Source organism: Ictalurus punctatus, chromosome 21 (assembly GCF_001660625.3).
Source record: "Ictalurus punctatus breed USDA103 chromosome 21, Coco_2.0, whole genome shotgun sequence".
NCBI classification, from domain to species: Eukaryota; Metazoa; Chordata; class Actinopteri; order Siluriformes; family Ictaluridae; genus Ictalurus; species Ictalurus punctatus.
Window position 1 is genome coordinate 16778218 of NC_030436.2, and position 22787 is coordinate 16801004.

Here is a 22787-nt window from a genome sequence, read left to right on the forward strand (position 1 = left end):
GAAGCAAGACAAAAAGATAAATAGTAACACTGACAGAGAAAAAAGAAAGGCAGAGGAAAAAAAGAAAAAAAGACGGACACAGATGGAGGCATATAAGAAAGAAAGAAAGCTGGATAATGGATAATGAGTTCTTAACTAAATAAAATGCTTATCATACTTATTCAAATTCTGTGTTCATTTACTTTTCTCTCCCAAACCTTCAAATAAAATGTACGGTGTTAGCGTTAAAGTACATTTAGGACTACAGATAATGTTCTCTGGAAATGCTGCATGCCAGAACAACACAAACCTGTTCTCCTCTCACAAAAGAAACCGACAAATACGCAGTTAATGTTCAGTTTGTTTGGCCAGAAAATAAAACCACACATTATCAAGCCGAATCAGAATTCTGTGGTAATGATGATTCATGTCATCACGGGGCACAGTTCCTCGGAAAGCGCAAGGTGTACACCGACGATCTGAACACGTGATGTAAATGCAAGTAAAGAGAAAATAATGTATATAATACATGACACAAAAGCTCAAATGAAATGCTAAACTAAAATAAGACGACAAGTTGGAGCGATGCATGGTGTAGCACTAATCTCGTCTTTGCTTCACTGATTTATTTGACAGATTAATGTTATTAGAAATGTCAAAGATTTTTTGGGACTAAGTGCGCTAATATTTAGAAATATTACAAAGAGTCGCATTCAGACAAGCCACGTGAATGAATAGGATACGTGTTGCTTTAGTCTTTTCGCTATCCTAACACTCTGCATTAGTGTAGTTCCCTGTCTGCGTACCTACACCGAACAAAGGAGCGTTGCGTCTCAAATCGCATACTTATGTATTATTCTAAACTGTTACTTTTAAGTACTAACACAACTGGGTTTCTGAGTACAGTTTACAAGTAAAAAAAAACAACAACATAAAAACTCTCATGTCGGCTTCAAACCTGCCGAAAAAGGTCTGTTTTGCGTACCAGTCTTAGCTTAGTGAATATTTTTGAACATGAGGTCAGAGTTTTCGATTTGAGACGCAGCCCATGACAATAATGAAGACGGTGACGGAAAGTTTTAAGACAGACAGAGGTCGTCAGCGTGTTTTACGGAAGACTTACAGACGTGCTTTGAAGTCTCTATTAATAAATACCTTCTGAAACTGGATTACTAGGTCACGGACTGAGTACACCATCAATCTTAAAAAAAAAAAAAACCCTCTTTTTAAGGGGAGGTAATATAGTAAGAAAAGCACACAGACAACACTTTTTTAAAATGAAAGTGCTAATTTAAGCCTTCAGACGTCGTTTGAAGTCAGCGAGTGACTCAGCTGTTGGGACATCTAGGGGCAGTTCATTCCACCGCCTTCGTGTCACACCTACAGTACGTGTGTTAATAACATACTAAAGGGTTCAAATATTACAGTAGTCCTGGATTATAAATGTAGGGTGGTGAAGGCTTGGGGTCACAGAGAACTCATAATGACAAGTTGGGGTTGTTTGGGTTTTGGGGAAATAAAATAGAAGCGTACAACAGCATTATTCTGATTTTAGACCAACAAAACCTACTTATAAACTAAATTGCAATCAGTGCTGTGGAATGATTTATTCTTAAGGATGTCCTTACATCCTTTCTTTTTAACGATACATGAGTGCAGTCAAGTGCTCGAAAAATGTATTCCCCCCTCATTTTCCTCTGCAATTAGGTCACCTGGCAATTTCCAGCCAACACCCAGCTCTTCCCTATCATACAACAGCTTCCTCTGAGACACATGGTGCCAGCCTACTGTATCTTTTCGCAATGCTGCTCATGCTGTGTCACATGGCAGCTCAGAGGAAAGCTCTTTCCACCCTCTTCCTCATACAAGAGCTCACAGATGCCCACTGGATAGCGTTGCTATGATTGATAGGGGAGCGAGAGTATGCTATCCCTCCCATGGCCAATTTAGCTCGCAGTCATGGACGGCTGTGGCATTGTCGGGATTCGAACTCTCTCGACGATATGGTTAAGCACGTTGTGCTGGAAACTAGCAAGAGATTGAGATTTCTAACGCCTGTTTTCTAAACTGAACTGACTGTCCTTGAGTGTCTCAATGGTAATATTCTTAAATTCATAAAAAAAATAAAATAAATAAAATTCTGAATTATGTTCTCCAAAAGAATACTGGATCTCTTTATTTCGCCCCCACAAGCGCACGCACATAAGTGTGTATATCAGATGTGCCTGTGAATCACTCCGAGGTTCCAACGGAAGCATCACCTCAAGAGATGCTGCAATCTGGAGAGTCGATGCTATAAACACGAGAGACTAAGGAAATAAAAAATCAAAATAAAGCAATAAAGACTGTGAATTAAGCGAATGCTCCACTAAGCATGTCCTTGTATATTTGTGCAGAAGGAAGGGGGGTGTTCCTCTATCACACATTTGTTCACATCCCTCTCTGATCTCCGGGTCAATGTGGCAGCCGTAACCCAGGCAACGCGTGCATACACGTCCTAAAAATAGCTTTAGCGCCTTCAGAGCCGGTAGTTTTCCGGAGCGCCTGGTGAATCCGATGGTGCAAATGGGAAATCCTTTAACTATGGTGACATCAGTGAGCGTGGGCGTGTGCATGTGCATATGAGAGAAATCTTTTCTCAAATTTACCTACCATTGGCACTTTGTCAACATATATTTTATATGTGCTGAATCATAATATATATATATATATATATATATATATATATATATATATATATATATATATACACGTGTTCATGTGTTATCATTGTTCTCAGCTGTTCTGAGTTTTCCCGTTGATTATGTTTGGTATTTAAACCCCTCGTGTGTCATTGTTCAGACGCTGTTCTCACCGTACCAAGACTTTGTCCTGTGCTCTCGGTTCCGGGTTTTGACCTTGTTTCTAGCTTCTCTTGTTGTGCTTTGCCTGACCTTTGCCTGTCTTTGTTTATGTCTTTTGCCTTGCCCTTTGGATTACCTGCTCTTAATAAAACACTAAACTGCTCTTGCATCCTCCCCACGACTCAATTCGTGACAGTAGTTAACTGGTGCATAATTGTAGCTACTAAACGATTAAAAAATATAACTAGTTTTTTTTTATTAATGAATTTTGTCATGTATCTTTTTTTTTTGGCATTTTCAAATTTCATATAAAGTCGTTATCAATGTTTGTTTTGGCTTATGGTGGTGTTCTGCAGAGGATCCGGTAACTGAGCCAAATGTTCCAGGGTTCAGCTGGTTGGACCGAAAGCAAATTTGGTCATGCATTACAATATTGGCAGACATGATCTCTTTTTGACAGCGGCTTTCCTCCCTGACCTCCCACGGTGCAATGCAACTAACTGAACTGTAACTGTACTGTAAATAATGGAGCAGTCATTTCAGTGGTTGAATATTGGCATCTGTAACAGCATAAATAGGTTTTTTTTGTTTAATCTAAATCCATCCATCCATTCATTTTCTGTACCGCTTATCCTTACTGGGTCACGGGGAACCTGGAGCCTATCCCAGTGGGCATGGGGCACAAGGCAGCGGACATCCTGGACAGGCTGCTAATTCATTGCAGGGCACAATCACACACACACACATTCACACTACCATTCATACACTACGGATACGTTTGGACATGACAAATCAGTCTACAGTACACTTCTTTGGACTGGGGGAGGTAACCGGAGTGCCCGAAGGAAGCACTCGAAGCATGGGGAGAACATGCACACACAGGGCCGCGGTGGGACTCGAACCCTCAACCCTGGAGGTGTGAGCCACCGTGCCTCCTGTTTAATCTACATAATAATTTTAAATAATCAAATACACAGCAAGCTCAGAGACATAACATGTGAGGACATGAGAAAGGGTGCGAGTGTGAGACTGCAGGCAAATGCAAGTGTGAGTGCGAGTGTGAGTTTGTATGCGTAAATGTGTATGGGGTCCATGTGTGTGTGGGATGGAATAAATCTGTGTGTGTGTATGTGTAAGAGCAGTATGATTTAAAATAGTTACTCACTTGTGAAGAACGGCAATTTCATTCTCAATGCTGTTCTCTTTCCCTTCCAGTGCTTTCTTCGGAATACACTTTATCGCCACCAGCCTCCTCGTCCGCTTTTCCTCGGCTAGGACGACCTCAGAGAACGCACCCCTGCAACACACATACACAAAGAGAGAGACAAAGAGAGAGAGAGAGAGAGAGAGAGAGAGAGAGAGAGAGAGAGAGAGAGAGAGAGAGAGAGAGAGAGAGAGAGAGAGAGAGAGACACATACACAGACACACACCAAGTTAATATATATGTCCTCAAACTAAGAATAAACAAGACACATTTGAAATACTGCAGGTTTATTGAAACTCTTTTATGCTGAATGTTAATCATTAGGCTGAACTGCAGTAGCTCCTGGTTCTATTAGCAATTCAACCATATTAACGCAGATTCAGCAGCGACTACGGGAGGATACAACCCCTGACCTGAAAGCTCAAACCACTTCCAAGAATTTGCTGCTTTTGTTTACACACGTCTGAGGAGTTCCAGAGAAATATCGGCTCTTAGATAATGTTTTTCCTCTCTCTCTATGTGTTCCCCCAAGGGTTTGTCTCAACATAATGGCTCACTTAAAGACAGGCGTGTGGGTGAGACTCGTACACTAATGCAGATGTGCGAACAGACGAGCAGGCTGAAGAAAACAGGAAGTGCAACTTTTAATTAGAATTCCAGTGGCATTTTTGAATGGAGTGGTGGATTACAACACAACATAAAATATAGACGAAGTGACTTATTTAAGTCCTTTTCATATCATAACACCTATGCAAAAACAGAAAATAAGATAAGACTGATGGATTATTGAAATATTTTTTATTTACAGATATTAAATTCAACTACATACAATAAGGAAAACGTCATCAAGAAAAGATCTGGATGAAGTGGCAGACTATTTTTACGCATATAGTTTTTATTAAAAAAAAATTTTCACGATTTCTTCTGTTTAATATATATTTTTTAACCTCTGTTTTATTATTTCTTCTTTTAGTCACGTTTCTTCTTCTTCTTCTTCTTCTTCTAGAATACGCCTTCTATCCATCCTAAACAGTATCTGAGTGTCACGTCACGGCAAACTAGCGACTCCATTTCCCAGAATGCACTACAAGCTACAAACATGGCAGACGAATACAACTCCCAAACTAACACACAGACACGACACCCTCTCCTGAAGACTAATCAGACACGCCTGCTCCCAATCACACCACACTATATAATAGACTGCTGATTGGTGAAGTAATACGCTCAGTTGCCATAGTCGCTGATGGTTACCAAGGCTTTCTTATCGTGTTGTTATTCTGGTTATGATTCTGTTTTTGCCTTGACCTTGATGTCTACCTTACCTGCTCAAGCCTGTGTATATGCTCTCCAATAAAGCTCTTAACTGCGACTGCATGCATCCTGAACCCTCGATACATGACACCGAGATTACTATTAACGTGTCCCAAATCGTAGTATGTTGAACTCAGCATCCAAAGATACCTGGATGGTCTACTATTTCTGGTAGATTTTTGAAGTGTGGATCTGTGGACACTTTTTCAGTTAATATTCCCCATGACTCCTTGCGCTCCTCCTTGGGAGGAGGACCTTCGTGATGGTTTGCTTCGCTGACTTTTAGACAGGTCTAAATGAAATGTGGAAAAATAAATCAAGGGAACGGTCGATTAAATTCTATAAGGAATAATGAATGAAGAAAAGGTGAAATGCAATGAGGTGTTTGTTTTACGGTGACAATGTGTGTAACTAGGCAACAACCTTGTCTTCCGTTACATGACGTGTTAGTATGTTCCGTTACTTGCATACTCTATTTTTAAACCCTCAAAAGTATGTACTTTTTCTTTACAAAAAGAGTACGGACTTTTAGTGCATAGTATATGTAGGTGAATTGAGAATATATTACACCATAATGATCATAATGAAACCATGGTACTTTTACCAAAATACATTGAATAGAACTTCCTATATATGACCAGATTTTTTCCCTGGAGTATAACACTCCTGCTAAATTCAGTTTTTCTAAGAGAAATGTGCCAGGAATCTTTATTTCCCCATTTCCCTTAGCTTAAGTCTTTGCTACAGTCTGCATTCCTGATCCTGATCCCTTTTTTTTTCATACCTGGAAAATCTCTTTTTTTTGTTGTTATTTTTGTTCTGTTTTGAAAGATAAAGGAACGTCGTAGCTCAATTTTGTGCCTAAACCTTATAATTCCTTCTAATTTCCATTTCTGCTAGCAGCCCTACAGAAAGCGGATGTTAGTGCAGCTTCTTAAAATGTTTTTTTGATATACAAGTTAGTTCTAGATTAAGGTAAAGTCTTGGGATATAATACAAGAAACGTCACATTATTCGTAGCTTAAAATGTGACAGTCAGTTTCTAACGAGTGTTGTTTTTTTTTCTAATTGAAGTTCAAGGAAGGCAGCTTATCACACATCTGAACACCAAACATTCCGCAATACTTAATTTGAACACTGATACCATGAGCAAACGATCCATCCTGCTCTCTATTTGAACAGGGAACAGACAAAGATCAGGCTGTGTGTGTGTGTGTGTGTGTGTGTGTGTGTGAGAGAGAGAGAGAGAGAGAGAGAGAGAGAGAGAGAGAGAGAGAGAGAGAGAGAGAGAACTATCCTAATTGCTTAACAGGATGTGATTATGGCACTCAGACCCACATCCGGCTGGACACACTGCACTTTGCACGCACACACGCACACACACACACACACAAAAGCAGTGTCATACTGATCAGACTAAACATTAGATTAAGCTGTGTGTGTGAGCTAGTTAAACAAACCGGTTCAGTCACGAGGATCGGAGTGTATGTGAGGTAAACAAAACAGGAGAGGAAGACCTTCAACCGTGTGAAAGGTTCATTTCAGGTGAAATCCTATTAGCTTGAAGAGCAGAGCACCATAAAGGGGTTTGAATCTCTACGCACCTCAGTTCGATTCGAATTTGATTCAGTGTACATCTGATTCAGGGGCTTAGCGGTTTGCCTCGCACCTCCAGGATTGGGGGTTGGATTCCCGTCTCAACATTGTGTGCACAGAGCTTGCATGTTCTCCACATGCTTCGGTTTCCTCTGGGTACTCCAGTTTCCTCCCCCAGTCCAAAGGTTGATTTGGCATCTCTAAATTGTCCATAGTGTGAATGTGTGTGCGATTGTGCCCTGCAATGTGTTGGCACCCTGTCCAGGGTGTCCCCCATTTTTCATTTCTAAATAAAGTTTGTTGTTAAGCATACTTGTTTTTGTGTGTAATATATGTTTTTAGGTTTAGTAATAATGGTTCATTTGGTTAATATGGTAATACACTAGTTGAGTTCTGGGAACAGGTTGAAGGTTGTGGAGTTATTTTTGGTGTCTGCTCTTTGGAGAGAGGAATGCATGAACACACAGTTACTGTGTACAGTCCTTGAAAAGGCCACATACTCTCTTCCTGCCAGTCACTAGTTTCAGCAAATACTTTATTCACGTAAATTTTGCATTGGGAAAATAAATCTACATTTAATTCTATTCAAGAAGATTTTTTTAGTTTGCGTTTTGTCCTAGTCGTTCGTCCGTTCGTGTATCAACATGCTACTGGGGTTTCACATGACTTGCCAGCAGAAAAGAATTTCACAAGCTGTTTCAAATGTCAGTTTCGGCTCATTATTGGATATCGGCCAGTTCACAGCTCTCCGTTACTGATAAATGGAGAAAGTGGGGTCAGTTTTAATTTTCTATTTTGTTACCTATATAAACACACCAACTAGTTATAAACAGTTACAGAGTAAGTGTGAAAGCACGCTGTGTATGTATGAGTGAATAATACATGCCGTATACATGTATTCAGTGAAACATAATGAAAGTGTGTGGTCTCTCGAGTGTCATGGTGGAATCTCTAGAAAAGCCCATTTTAGCCAAACATAGCCAGATGTGTTGGATGGAGAGCGTCCTGAAGCACAAACAGGGAAGGAAAATGTGTATAGAGGAGCTGAAGAAAAAAAAAAACACTTTCATTTTAAAAAGGTTAATGCCTATTTTTGTGCAGAGTTGGTGTCCAGACCCTGTTGCTAACGGCAACCTCCGGCAAACACGATGCACTCTTATTGCCTCTTAAATGAGCTGCACTCCATCACGAAGCATGTCATAGACACACATACACACACACACATGCATGTTGAAGGGATGTTGAATGGCACTCGTACACGATAAATCCTGCAGATAATAATTACTTTCATTTCTATGACTAGTTGATACTGTACTGCTCCTCCGTCAGCAGGAATGCCTGGAGCCTCTCAAGCCATGTGAACACCTGGGATTAGTCATCTCGTATACCACTTAACACGTACAACCAATCTGCGATTGGTCAGATCTTTCCAACCCTGCCATTCCTGAGAATGTGTCAAGGGGATCATCTGCTTCTTAGCATTATTCATTATATTCCAGAAGTTACACTTAAGCGTCAGCCACACTAACACGTAGTAACACGTAGTACTGAAACGGTATTTCTAATCTATGAAAAAAATCTCTGTTCCGTCGTTGAGACTGATGGATGCAGCTCCTGGGACTGAAAAGAGTCAAGCTAGGAATTCCACAGAGGTTACAAGCGGAAAGAAAGATTCATTTAGCAGAAGCAGAGCAGCTGGACATACAGTAAGACCGTCCTACAGGGCTGTCGGAGGTGACGACATTTCCTACATTTACCAGATGTAGCTCTCATTGCTCACACAGAAGCATCCTCCCTTCAGCAAAAGCTGTTATTTTCCCTACCACAGTGCTGTTGAATTTGATTGGTCAGAAGATTAATTGATTAATTCTCTCACAGTAGTGCAAGACAGGTTTATATGAATGCTCTTGTTCTAATATATTATTATTGTTTCTATAGCAACGTCTTACATAGGGACACCAGATAATCTTTGTCTAGTAATAAACATTTTTACATATGTGTTGTTTGTATTAAAAACTTTCTGTAAGGAGATGTTTATTCAGCATTTTTGGAAGGAGTCTCCAGTTTCAGGACTTTGCAACAAGGGTGTTTATATATATATATATATATAAAACCCTGCATCACACCACACATTAGCACACAGTTATATTCCTTACATGCAGTATCAGTTAAAAGTTTGGACACACCTTCTGTAGAAGGATTCTAAACACTGTTACTCTATATAACGCTTTATAACATCTGAACGATAATCCAGAATTGTGATAAATCATATATGGAGTCTCTCACATTTTCCACATTGGTTAGAATTGTACGAATCTTGCATTGTAGCCTAGGCATAAGCCAAGATGTCATATAAATAAACTGAAACGAAAAGATATAGTGGATGTATTTGTTGTTAAAGAAAACTGAATGTTTCTACTTCTTCGGATCACCACTTGTGGGAGAAATGGGAGAAGGTTTCATCAGCAAATCAACTTGTAGACTAAACTAAAAGAAGTGAATGGAATAAATTCTGCACATTATGTCCACAGCCAGCAATGATGTGCAGAAGTGGAGATTATAGTGCAGCCAGCCAAAAACGACTGATGCATAAGCAGGATAAATTTAGTCAGTTAGCACAAACTCTGATAAGCTTCTTTCCATCAGGATAGTAGAGCTGAGCCGGCCATTTGTTTCTCAGCTCGCTGGCTTGAGCATTTTTTTTTTTAAACATGAGGAGAGGGAAAGTCAACATCAGGTCAGTTTTTCCACCAGAAATCTTCTGGTCTAAATAGTGGAATATATTTAAAGATCCCTGTATTACTAAATACCTTCTCCAAATCCAAATCTTCTCCAAACCTCTCCTCCTCTCCTACCTTTCCAATCTCTCTGGCTACTCTCCTCTAAACTGAACAGGATTAGCATTCTTATTCAATCTCTCATCTTCTATTCATTATTCTTTTAGCAGCTGGAACACCAGCGAGGCCTGGAAGCGTGCATGTAGAAGCTCAAACAGCATTTGGGTGCCAGACAGGAATTTATGAAACTCAAATGAAATAAAAAATGACACATAGAAATGCATTCTGTTTTTGAAGTAGATGTTGTGAATTTAATGTGATCTGGTCGCTAAGGCATTTATTCAAGCAAAGGCAAGCTATTCAGTAATACAATACACAGAAAGCACCTCCCACATGTGTATACACTCAGTAACCTCTCTGAATGAAGTGTGCCAGAGATTTCAGTCCAGGTTATTCACCTAACGCCTTCAGAAACATAACATCCTTTCTTCAAATTGGACAGCTGTATTCCTACTGACTTGGGACCAGTTCTGAAACTGTGCAAAGCCTCATTTAACAGGACTCACTGTTATACAGGCATACCAGATTCCACCCACTCAAAACTCTTTGAGTCTGCTCTTAAACCGATCTGAGATCTAAATTGTTTCTTAATGGCTTTGCAGTAGTAATTGCAGTTGTATAGATGGCCGCATATCCAAAACGAAGACACAAAGGTGCATTTTCTTTAGCCAGATGAAGAAATGAAGGGAATGGTTGTATCCACATCCCACCACAGCAATGTGCATTTCCAATGTCCCCCCAGACAAGAGCCATCAACTTCAAAGCAAAGCAACGGAGGAACACAATTCACAGAGGCAGTTCTGGAGCCAAAAAATACTGCACTATGCAACAAAGGAAACATTCAGAGATGGTGCTGTGAGATTTGAGCATTCTTGCTCACTGCTTAGTACTATCTCACCCCACTTTTCAAGAACGAGAGAACCAATCGAGCTTTATGGTAAATGGTTGGCTAATGGACAAACAAACAAATGCAGGAAACACTTGTAAAAAGTGCATACCACTAATTATCCATTAGAAATCTCTGCAATACAATCTCAGGCCTTGCATTCCAATTCGTCAAGGTCCTCTCATGGCTGGGAGTTATGCATCATCCATGTGAAACAAGTGTCCTTGTTCGGTGAGAAAGAAGGTGTAACAAGTAAACAAGGAGTAAACAAGGTTGAGTCAGCCAACGTGTATATATGGATTATTCGGTACATAAAACCCAATTCCACACTTTTGGCAGTTTTGGAAAGGAAATTGCATCAGCTTGCAACACCGTCTGCACAAGTTCTCTTGAAGTCTACAGCTAATCCCTCCGCTAACCAAGGGCTAGTAAATCTAACAAACTTCACTTCAAGTGATAGTGAATCCCTGTCACAATTTGAAGGGCTGCTCGAACACTAAGTGGTAAAAACAGGAGGCATTAAATGAAATGCAGACAATAAAAACAAGTCAAGAAAGCTGATTACAAAACAAGCTGGTTCTGAGCCGTTGATCTTTACTCTTTAACAAACACTTAAGCTTAAACACTGAGCTACCACTGTTAAAAAAAAACGACCAAAGTGATTAATGATTAAAATTAGCCATAAGCATCCAAATACTACAATTATTACTACTAACATCAAACACCAACCAGCAATCTCCAACAACCAATAAACATGACTACCAACAAACAAACCAAAAACTAACAACCAATAAACAACAAACATCAACCAAATTAACAAACACTATCACCAATAACAACCAACCAACAAACAGCACAACGAACACTACCAACCAACAACCAACACAACAACATAAAAAAAAAAAAACTGATCTCTCTTCTGTACAGCTTTGTATCTTTCTTGTCCTTTAAATTCTTTTTCTACTTTAAACTGTGAGTAATGTTGGTGGTCTTCACTCACAATACTGACATGAACCATGTGTTTCCACCTACCACCCAAGCCATAATTTCAATATTACTGTGCTTGACTTTGAAACCCCAGCGCATCATACTTTGTTTATGACTTGGACATTTCTATGTCATTAGGAAAATTTGGCAGTGGGAAATTCACTGCAGACTTTTTCAGTAAAACCCCACCAGTGGTAAGTGAAAAACCTCTACGCCACATCCGTCAGTACGCAGCAGCTACAGTATGTATAAGGCCTATTGATAATATATTTACCATCAAATAAAGATTGGCTACATGTTCAGGACAAAATGTAAACAAGCTTATTGAAATTACCTGTCCAAAAAATTTGCATGGTTTAAAATAATGTTATACCTCCAAGGAGATGTGTTGCATTGCGACAGGCAAATGATAGTAACACCAGATACTAATGTGGGAATTCTGTTTTACAACCCATGCTGTTGGGTGGCACGGTGGTGCAACAATGCATCACAGCTCCAGGTTTCATCATATGATCCTAACCTCAGGTTATTGTGTAGTACTCTGCATGTGTTTACGTGGGTTTCCTTTGTGTTCAAAGGTTTCCTGCCACCTCTCAAAGACATGCCAATAGGTGGATTGTCATTTATATTTTTGTTATTAGATTTCATTCAAAAGCAAGAAAGTACACAGAATTGCAACGCTTAGTTTAAAATTTTTAGTCCAGTGTTCTTTCAATTTCAGTTTACAGTTAGTTACTGCCCATTTATTTTTCTCATTTTCCTCGGGGACCATTCAGCTCCTAGGACTTCACCTGGCAGTACAACATCAACCTCTATGCCAAAAAATGCTCAGCAGAGAATTTATTTTCTGGAGCAATTGTGAATACACAATCTACCCCAGCTAATATTACGCCAGTGTTACGTTTTTATTAATGAGTCCATTATTCCCTCGTCCATAACAGTCTGGCCCAGATTATCCATTGTACAGTACAAACTCTGGCTACAACCCAACATCCAATCAGCAGAGAGGATAATCGAAGACAAGGTCATGCTTTTCAAACAATTAAAAGCAATTAATTATACAACATCCATCCATCCATCTTCTATACCGATTATCCTACTGGGTCGTGGGGAACCTGGAGCCTATCCCATGGAGCGTCGGGCACAAGGCGGGGTACACCCTGGACGGGGTGCCAATCCATCACAGGGCACAATCATATACACATTCACACAACAATTCATACACTACAGACACTTTGGACATGCCAATCAGCCTAGCATGCATGTCTTTGGACTGGGTGGAGGAAACCGGAGTATACAGTAACATTATCTTTCAAAATGGAGTAAACTCTGAACGGAACTCTTTGTGAGAGGGCAAATTTCAAATATTTGAAAATGTACTTGTAATGTAAATGTAAATCTGCTTCTGGTCACTAGTTGTTGTGTCTATGGCTGATCACACACGGGCCAAAACCGACTGATCCCCAAGAAACATCCTGTAGCAAAACATGAAGTGATCCTGTAAACAAACACAGCTGATCAAACATTCGTCAAGATTTGGCACGGAGCATGCCTAACTACATTATAACGTATCAGAGCTATCCAAAACGATAAGCTATAAGTGTAACAACAAATACATTACACTGTAATAGTGCACTACATCTTCAGTCAAGGGCCATTTTAAATTCACCCCTTCTCTTGTCTAGCTGGGGTCAAGTAATCTCATGTGGTACCAATCACACTATACAGAATGTATGTGTGTGTGTGTGTGTGTGTGTGTGTGTGTGTGTGTGTGTAACACTTTCACTTTCTAAACTACTTTTTCCACCGTGTTTCCACCCACAAAATCTGTATCCCCAAAAGGATTGTAGGCGTTTCTACAGAAACTCAGGCAAAAAAAAAGTTTCAGACTTTAAGTCACAATTAAGAGTCTAATTCTGAAGTTAATATAGATGATATAATTCCTGTGAACTCAAATCAACGTTTGATCTAAAACCAGCCAATATTAAGGTTCCACAATCTTCTCGACACTGGTGGAAATCATGCCTATAAAGCACACGTAACGTTGCTTTAAATGTTATACAGAAAAATCGTATTCATCCTAAGGTTCTAGACTGAAGAAGCACGCCGGCATGGTTCGACTGGCTTGCATATGCACCATGCATAAGGTTGTAGGTTTAAATCCCAGGATAAAAAAGCAAGTAACAATTGTAACTAAGAGCGTATATAGGCACTGAGGTGTTTTTGTGTGTGAGAAGTGTTTCATTTGTTTTAATTTGTCGTTCTAGTGGAGGTGTGAGCAGGAGGTAGGTGTATGCATGGTAGGTGCGGGCGTGAGTGAGGAGGGAGCAGGTGTCTCTAGCAGCCTGGTAAACACAGGGAGGTGTCTCTATGTATAATTTAACCATCCATCCATACAACCACACAGTCAAACACACTCTAGTACCTTGTATCTTCTGCTGTATCTCATGCACTTGTGCATGATAAGCTAATAGCATATTATATACAGGCTGCAGCTAAACGCCACGTTATTTCCACCTCTAAACATAATTTAATAAACCATTATGTTCTTTTAATATTCATGAGCAGGGTCTTTATGCACATCCGTGATCCTGTCCAGCCCACAGAGCTCTGTGAAATAAGACCTTCAGAACCACTGAAGTAACATAATACTCTTCTGTGCTCCCCTTTTCCACAGTACAGACACTAACAGGATCAGAAACGTTAACCATGAGAGACAGACTTTCACAGCCAAGCACACCAGTACTGTTTAACCACAACACTGTGGCCTGCCTGGTTAAGCTTCCGCTTAGAACTGAGTCTTTATGAGACTCTAAAAGGGAAGTGTCATTTCTGGAAAGACAACAAAATATTACACACTTGAGTATGGCATAAAACACGACGGGACATGTTCTAGGAAAATAATCAATGTCGTGTAGTTGTGGTGGAGTGGTGTCATGTGGCTGACATGACATGGCATGACATACTTTTACCACAGCGGAGTTAATTATTTTCTAGAACATTTTGTTGTTACATTTTATATTGTGGAGCATCTGAAACAAATTAGTTCCTGTTATCACTTATATGTTAACAGCTATAAATAGTCTTCCAGCACTTCTTTTTTTTCTCTCTCTCTCCTGAAGTAAACAAGATGAAAAAAAAAAAACAGAAAAGTGCTGACACTGAAGACTCCCTCAGATAATAATTTTCATATATCCCAATAGGAAAATATATCGTATTTTGTATAACATACAAAAAATATTTTTTTTTTGTGTGTGTGTACATCTAATTGCAATGTTACTGTTACAAACTGCTCTGGATGTTAAGATTATGAAAAGCTTTCTTAAATTTTGTAGTTCTAGGTTTAAATGGGTTATTTAGAATTTGTATATGAAGTAACATGAAGAGGTTGTAGTTGAATCGATTTGAGTCTGTAATCCGTAGCTTAAATTTGTACGTAATGCTTTAAAACTCAACAAATATTCACACGTACGAAATTCAAATGAATAACAATGCATTTTTAATTCAATTCATTAATTAATTCCGTTTCAAATGCACAAATATGCTGGTTTGCTTTTCCAAAGTGCTCGGAACTAAATTCAAATCTGAACTTGACACAAATAATTTTTTTTTTCTTTTTTTTTTTTTGGTACACGTGTTCATTTTAAAACTGTTTCTAACAGCATACGAATTCAAATTTTGGAATTCAAGCTCAATTTCATATTTAATTCAACTGCAAAACGTGATTCACAATTTTCGAGGAAAGCACAAAAGATTCATAAATATTGTTTTACAGAAAACTAGCGTGACTTCAGAGATGATTGCCACCCAGTCCCGTTGCTTGTATAATTACATATAGCTAATTCAATAGCTGTTTAAATAAACAAAGACCTAGATTAGCTCAGATATCTAATCATTAAGAGATCGCACCTTCAGTCAGTTCTTTATATTCTTAGTGTTTGCTAGCCTGACTGTGGTATTTATGTTCCGATGAACAAGCCAGTCCAGGAAATGAGGTCAATAAGACCATGAAAAAAAAACAGTACACCTTTCAGTCTTGAAACCAAACTGACCACAACATTACACCTCCACCCACTGATTCACACATGATGGTAAGATAAGATCACATAACTTCTTAAAATGAAGTACTATGATTAGTATGATTATAATAAGGAAAACACTTCCCTATACTTCACTCACGGTTTATCATCTCAAGCTATAAATTTATATTTAAGGCAATAAAAGCTGAGTACTTGGCAGGAAGTAAGGAAACCCAGCCAGAGCAGACAGAAGAGTTTATAGCCTTTGACACTTCAGTGGGTGTTATAGCTATGGAGATAACGTTGTAGATAGAAAATCCACCAAGGTGAGATGTTTTTGAACTGGGCTTTCAGGACATGATACGATTCTTGAACATTTGTATTAGCCTATATTTACAGCTAGATAATTTGCTACATTTTATGTGAATTTCCGATAAAGTTTATGAGCTACTGCAATCAGCAACAGGATTATCAGCCAGAGACTCAAAGCCACAAAGGGAACGGAAAGCAGAACTTGTTATTTATTTGGGGTGGGGGGGTGAGAAGGGTTATATCTACAACATTTATTGGTCCAGGGATAAATTTGCATAATAACTTATAGGGTCAAATTCTTTCACAGTAAATCAACAAACAATTCTAGCAGTACTATTACTCTACATTCGGTCTTTGGAAAATCCTAGAAAATTCCATTACTTACATTACAAAGATAAAATGTTCAATCTTTTTTTCTTTTATGTATGAATGTTTAGGAGTCGATATGCATGACAGATAACAAAAAAGGGGGGCTGGATGGTGTATCTAGAAAATATAAGTGACACTGTCAAGGCAACACAGATCAGACAGAAATGGGTGGACCTCCACCACAATTACTCAAAATGAAAAGAACTACCTAACCTAGCTTTGTGAAATGGAAAACAGGTCACGCCATTATCACCAGCACAGCATACAACAAAAGCCACGCAGAAAGGAGCAGATCCATACTCCATATTGATTTTCAAATCATTCCAGTCCTGACCCCTGCCAACCATCATCTGCAAAGCATGCTGGGAACTGCCATGGATCACGCCGTGTCACTGTGTTACTCTAGGGGGTTCATTAACCGATCCAGACCGGCGTGGCACAGTGAAGAAAAGCAATCTGCTGGTCACACTAGCTAAATAAACAGTAGAGATCATAGACAATCGGTAGCGGATCAAACTGGTTCCTGAACAACAGTCTCATTGCATTTCGGTTTGTGGAGACTGTCTTTGAGGAGAGAAATCTCAGATATTCTGAGGTTGAATAAGAGGTCTTGCGGCAGCATCTCAATGCAGGTCTTACACAATCTTACATCATGATTACAGTTTGTCAGAACCTTGTCATCCCTTGACCACAGACAGCCAACAGAAGCAATAATTAATTGTCGATTAAGCCTCTTAAAGAAATATTTCAAATAAAAGGAATGATCTGCAAATACATTTTTAGACTCAGTGCTGTGGGTTAGTGATTCTAATGCCATCTGTCTAACGAATTATACATAAAAATGCATATGCAGTGGAATATAGGATCAGTGAGAGTTAGATTGAGTGGGTTTGTTTCTCTAATGATGCTGATGAAGACCAGATCAGTCTGCATTAATGACCGAGAGAGAAAACAGAGAGATTTTGCTACTCTCCAAGGCAGTGCTGGCACTCATTAATTATTTTCTGTTTTAATTACAGGAGCTGGGAGTCAAGAAACCCAGAAACAGAGCCACACATCCCACTGCCTTTGGACAATGCAGTCCCTAAAGGACAAAAGCACATTTGTTAAGTCATCTCTAAACAACTCTGGGGGCGAGAAAAAAAAAGAAAGAAAGAAAGAAAGTCTGGTTGACACAAGATCGTCCACAATAGTTTACTTTCCCAAACATTTACTCAAGAGAGTCATTATGATCCTGATAAGCTGAGTTTGTTTAATAGTGGTGTCATAACTCTATCCAGGAGCTGGAGTTAGGAGGATCTTGTAGAAACTTATCAAATAAGTTTACAAGAGTTTACATTTTATAGTTGAGTGAAGTTTATCTAAGTGTGCTTTAATAGAATGGTACACAGGAGCCACCCACAAACTAAACATATCATGAGAACAGCCATGTCACCTTAAGCAAGACTTTTCTTGCCATCCTTGCCACACACACACACATCCTTCCATTTAAGCAATTTGCAAACTGCAATGACATACCACTTTGGCTTCCTCCAAGCAAAGTGTTCTTTTGGAGAAATGGAAAGTCATATGCAGCCAGTCATAACATGTCACAAAAAAAAAACAATCCTTGTTTCTGTAATGAAAGCAGTGTGGGATGAACAAGAGACTCCATTTGAAATTTAATGAATGTGTAAAGGGATGACGCGCCACATTAATATGAATTAGAATACAGCGGAGGAAACCTGGAGCCTCGCAACACTATTAAGGAGTATTGAGTTATCTATTGCTTTGGAGGTGAGTAGACATGAGAGGACATGAGAGGACAGACTTCGGTTTAAGTCTGCTTAATGCACAGTCAGAAAAAAGGTACTGGCCATGAAGATTTTTGTTCCCGAAGTTCAATGTCCATGTGAAGGCCCCAATATGTACCTTAATAAAGCTCTGCTTTTATAGTCTAACTTAATGTACAAAAGTCACCCCTGTGGGACCACCCCAGTGGCATGCATTTGTTACTTGAAACCCCAGTTTGGTAGCTTTTTTGAGAGCGAACTTGGGACGAAAGAAAGAGGTCAATTTTCTCTAAGGTCACCATTTCATTTACATTTATTTATTTGGTCGATGTTTTATCCGAACAAAACAACTTGTGATTTGAACTCAACCTTCTGTAAGGTCAGACCACTGAGTTCCAACTCTTATAATTTGCTCCATTCCATATAAATGATCAAGGACATAAAAATGAAGAAGTGTGAGTAAATGAGGAACCTGGAACTATAAAGGTTCCTGTGAATGTGAAGCTACATGTGTGTGTAAAATGTCAGAGGGGTTTCCTGGAAACTGCCCCTATCTATCTGACAGTACAGAACAAAAATCATTACAAAATAAAAAAACAAAATCCTTTCGGCGAGATTAAACGGAGCCTCACAAATGCTCACACATTCATCGACGAGATTATTAATAGAAAATAAAACTTTGTTTCCATAGCAACTGTTTTAGTCCATATGGAAAGTGTCTGCTCCAGTTGCCAAGACAACCAGCCCACGGTGAACTCGGAGCTAAGCGAGGCGGGGAGAGCTGGCGATGCTTTCCTCACTGTGCCTGGACAGGAGGAGGGCCGGAAAACCCTTAAACATGGTCCGAGGTGAGCTTGCGAGGTTGCAAGGCTGCACGCATGCCTAGGCTTGCAATGTAACCAGGAACTGATGTCTTGGACTGAAAATCAGACCTTTTCAGAGAAATGGTACAAAGTTCAATGGAAATCTTTCACCAACAATCATATAGTCTTGGTTAGAGAGGTTACTGGTGATTAAAAGTGTAAAGGTATCACGGAGCATAACTGAAAGCTCTGGGCCAATGGTACGACAGTGGATAGGATTCAGAAGGTGACGAGTTCAATCCAAGGACCGCAAGAGAACCACTGCTGTTGTTGTTTTTTTCTTAGCAATTCCCTTACCTCCTCAGCTTTATGACTAAATTGGTCTCACATTCTGCTCTAGTCATTTTGAGTTAAAATGTCGGCCAAATGAATAAAATGAAATATGATACACTGGAATGAAATATCGTGACAGGGCCATGGTGCAAGCTGTTATTTTAGACAACCCTTTAGCTTGCACTCTCCCAGGACCTTCCAGCCGAGCATGCCTCAACATTACTGCCTGATAACTGCTCTAGAGTGGCTGCTCTGCTCTGGGAATGCTGGTTTGAGAAAACTAGACCTAGAAATTCCTCACTGATCTGTACAGCAGAGGAAATACCATAGATTGGCCACATATGACTGTAATTAAAATGAAAGCAATTTAAAAAATCCTTAGAGACAGGGTCTGGTAGTTCCTTTAACAATGCTTAGTTTGTAGGTCTGTCTTTAAAAATATGTAGTTTCTATTTCTCTTCTCCTCATTTCTGTGTCTACTGCGGAAAATAAACAGGGGAACAGCATTAAAATTACAATACAGTTTTAACTTCAACAAGGACAATACAAATGAAGCAAACATCTTTACCCAAGACCAGCAAGGTTTGGCAACATTTTAATACAATGGACACCAACTATGTTGAGCAAAACGGATGAGGAATCAGTGAAGACTAAATAATAAGAGAAAAAAAATCAATAGAATCCTCAATACTTGTCACTAAAACTCACTGAATTCAATAATTCATCCATGCTGCCTCAAAAGAGCTGAGGAAAAGGATTATAGCCAAAATATTATGGGTATGCTAATATACTATAACGATGAATCTGAAGCACCATGTGCCTTCAGGTTACTAACAAGCACTACAGTGTTACTACGCTACTTTATGATAACTATGACTTTACTTTGGGGCTATAAATTAACTATATATTTTGTGCTTTTGACCTGAGAAGGAAACACACAATATGCTCACAGCTGATGTGGTTAAAGTGGTGAGAACACGGTTGCTAAGCAACTGGCCAAGCATATGCTAGCTAATGACTGAGGCTCAATTTTACTAACTAGCTCTTCTTTATACAAACAAAGGAAAGGCTGAATAACACTGGAAAAGGGACAAAAATATCGGGAATGTCAACATTTTCCTCAGATGTGTTGGTAAATTACAAAAAAAAAATAGCCTGTATGGCTAAAATTACACTCGTCATTCTTAGCATGGGTGCTGCTGTATTGATAACATCAATGTTATGTCATATCTCATAAACTCCGAAGCTACGAATACCACAAAAGATGAGTCAATTAGGTAAAATCGCCTCATAAACAACATGCAGTGTACTGTATGTTTATAACATATTTAACTATTACACCGCCACAGGTTTACTACTGTACTTTGCTATGGTGGTTGTACTTTTTACTAGTAGTTGTACTGTGATTTTTATGTAGACTTTTATTTCAAAAATAGTAAAACGATGACAGAAATATTATAATAGCTATGGTGTAATCGTGGATTGAAAACAATGTATATCTTTAGCACCGAAAGTCCATGGTTAATTTAATAACAGGTGTGTTCACCATGCTCTAAGCATAGTAGTGTACTCCAGCAAATCCTAAAAGACAGTTATATCACAAATATGAATTTATGTACACAAATTAAGGAAATTAAATGAATGATGTCCTACAGTAGTGATTTTAAAGTGCTTATAACATGTCACTCTCATCACCACCCCTGCCACAAACTGCAAGTTCACACTGTGAGTGTGAAATTAAGCATGGTAGAAATCAAACGGAAAGCCCCAGTAAAGTCCATTTACATTGCAATGTCCATAACTTAATAAGAGCGCTATAACAGTGACTTACGTCCCCAACACCTCCTTGAAGTCGTAGTTCTCCTTGATGTCAGACATCTTTTTCTTCCATGAGTGTCCATCTTCACCCAGGGGCATCTTGTTATGATCAAATATTGTGTATCTGCGAGATAGAAAGCACAGTTCAGTCATACATGCTAGGTTTCTTGATAATATGATAAGCTGCATTGTTTTTGCCTTATTAACGTCACTGCTGAGGGAATGATTGTTTATAGATATTATAATGTAAGTTTTTGGGGGATTGGGGGTTGTGGTGGTTGGGCTTGGGGTAATATGTGAGGTTAAGTCACATTATTGTACCATGTGCACGAAGGACTGCAGATCAAGGGTAAGATTGCAGAGGTCAAAGTTTAAAGCTAAAGTGCATTTTGACAAGTCTCAAGTGACACAACTTATCGTGCAAAAAGATACTTTGGGCCAGTCGTGGGGCAGAATCTGGGAAATGCCCATTTTTGTTTATCCAGCACATGGGATAAACTGGAGAGGGGTTGATATTAGGAATATGTTTCTTTTTTGACTTAGTCCAATGGTTAAGGTTGCGAAAGTGAATTCAAATCACAGAACAGCCAGAGAGGCCCTGTTTGGCTCTTAAGCATGGATAAACACATTTACCAAATGTACATTGGTATAAGAGAAAAAAAGGTTTTATAATTCCTCTCAAAAACCTAACATAAGCATTCATTTTTAGAAATAGAGTTCAGGAAATCCTATGAAAATGTTACCTTTATGAGCATTGACCATTGTGACCATTGAGAAAATAAATCGCTTCAATTGCATTGTTATATTTGCCTGAATTGAATTTTTAAGGAAGTCATAATATTTATCAATGTTCCAAACAAAATATTAGGGATGTCAATCGATTCCATTCACAAACTGCCTTTTTTTTTAATCAATTCCATGATTAATTTTATAAAAATTATTTTTTAAATATTTGATTTGGTCAAGTCAATATGCAAAGCAATGATATCTTTAACTATTTTAATGCATTGAATATATTTCTAAAATATTTCTCAGGTTGCTAATGTCAGTCTCTACATCTGTGGTTTGCTTGTGAATGCTTCCTGTGCTGTATACTCACTGAAGCATGTAAAAGGAATTTGAATATTTCTGTTTATAAACTTGGATTTTTTTCACATTTACAATCCATTTTTAAAAGCCAGGATGTTGCATTTGGACGAATTCTAAAGGGCACATGAGAAAAGCAATTTTTACACCCCTCGGCCTATAAACACAAGCCCAAGGCTTATTTCATTCTTAGTTTACTCTTAATTTGCACTTTAGTCTTTTATTAATTCAAGACTTGTGCTGTGATGTACAACATTTTCAGACAAAAAAAAAAGTGTTGTATCTAAATCTTCCCAAACAATGTCACAATCATACTGCTGATAAATTGCTTTAATGCATACAAGAAGATCTTGCTTTTGAATATTGGTCTGTGTTTTCCCTAAAAGGTAATGTTACAAGACATGCACACTGGTTCGTTCAGGCTAATCATTTTCAGGCAATCGAATGCTACGCAGTTCAGCAGTCACACTGGAATTGCCAAGCTACATTTACTTTGAGTGTTTGACAGCCATAAACTGTTCAGCAGTTCTTGAGAACAGTTAGGATCAATGAGCAGACGATCAATGAGCTGAATGACTGAGCTCTTCGTTGCGATAGTCTCGCCTCCACACACTTTCCCCGCAAGAGCT

The 22787-nt window shown here is 38.9% G+C and overlaps 1 protein-coding gene across 1 annotated transcript in view; it reads right to left on the minus strand.

Moving 5' to 3' along the window:
* camk1b (calcium/calmodulin-dependent protein kinase Ib) overlaps window positions 1–22787 on the minus strand; it is a 42924-nt gene that overhangs the window by 14692 nt on the left and 5445 nt on the right. The window contains exons 2-3 of the mRNA XM_017450340.3: window positions 21086–21196; window positions 3988–4119 (exon numbers count right to left, since the gene is read on the minus strand). Coding sequence (XP_017305829.1) covers window positions 3988–4119; window positions 21086–21171 — 218 coding nt within the window. The 5' untranslated portion in view covers window positions 21172–21196. The remainder of the gene's footprint in view (window positions 1–3987; window positions 4120–21085; window positions 21197–22787) is intronic.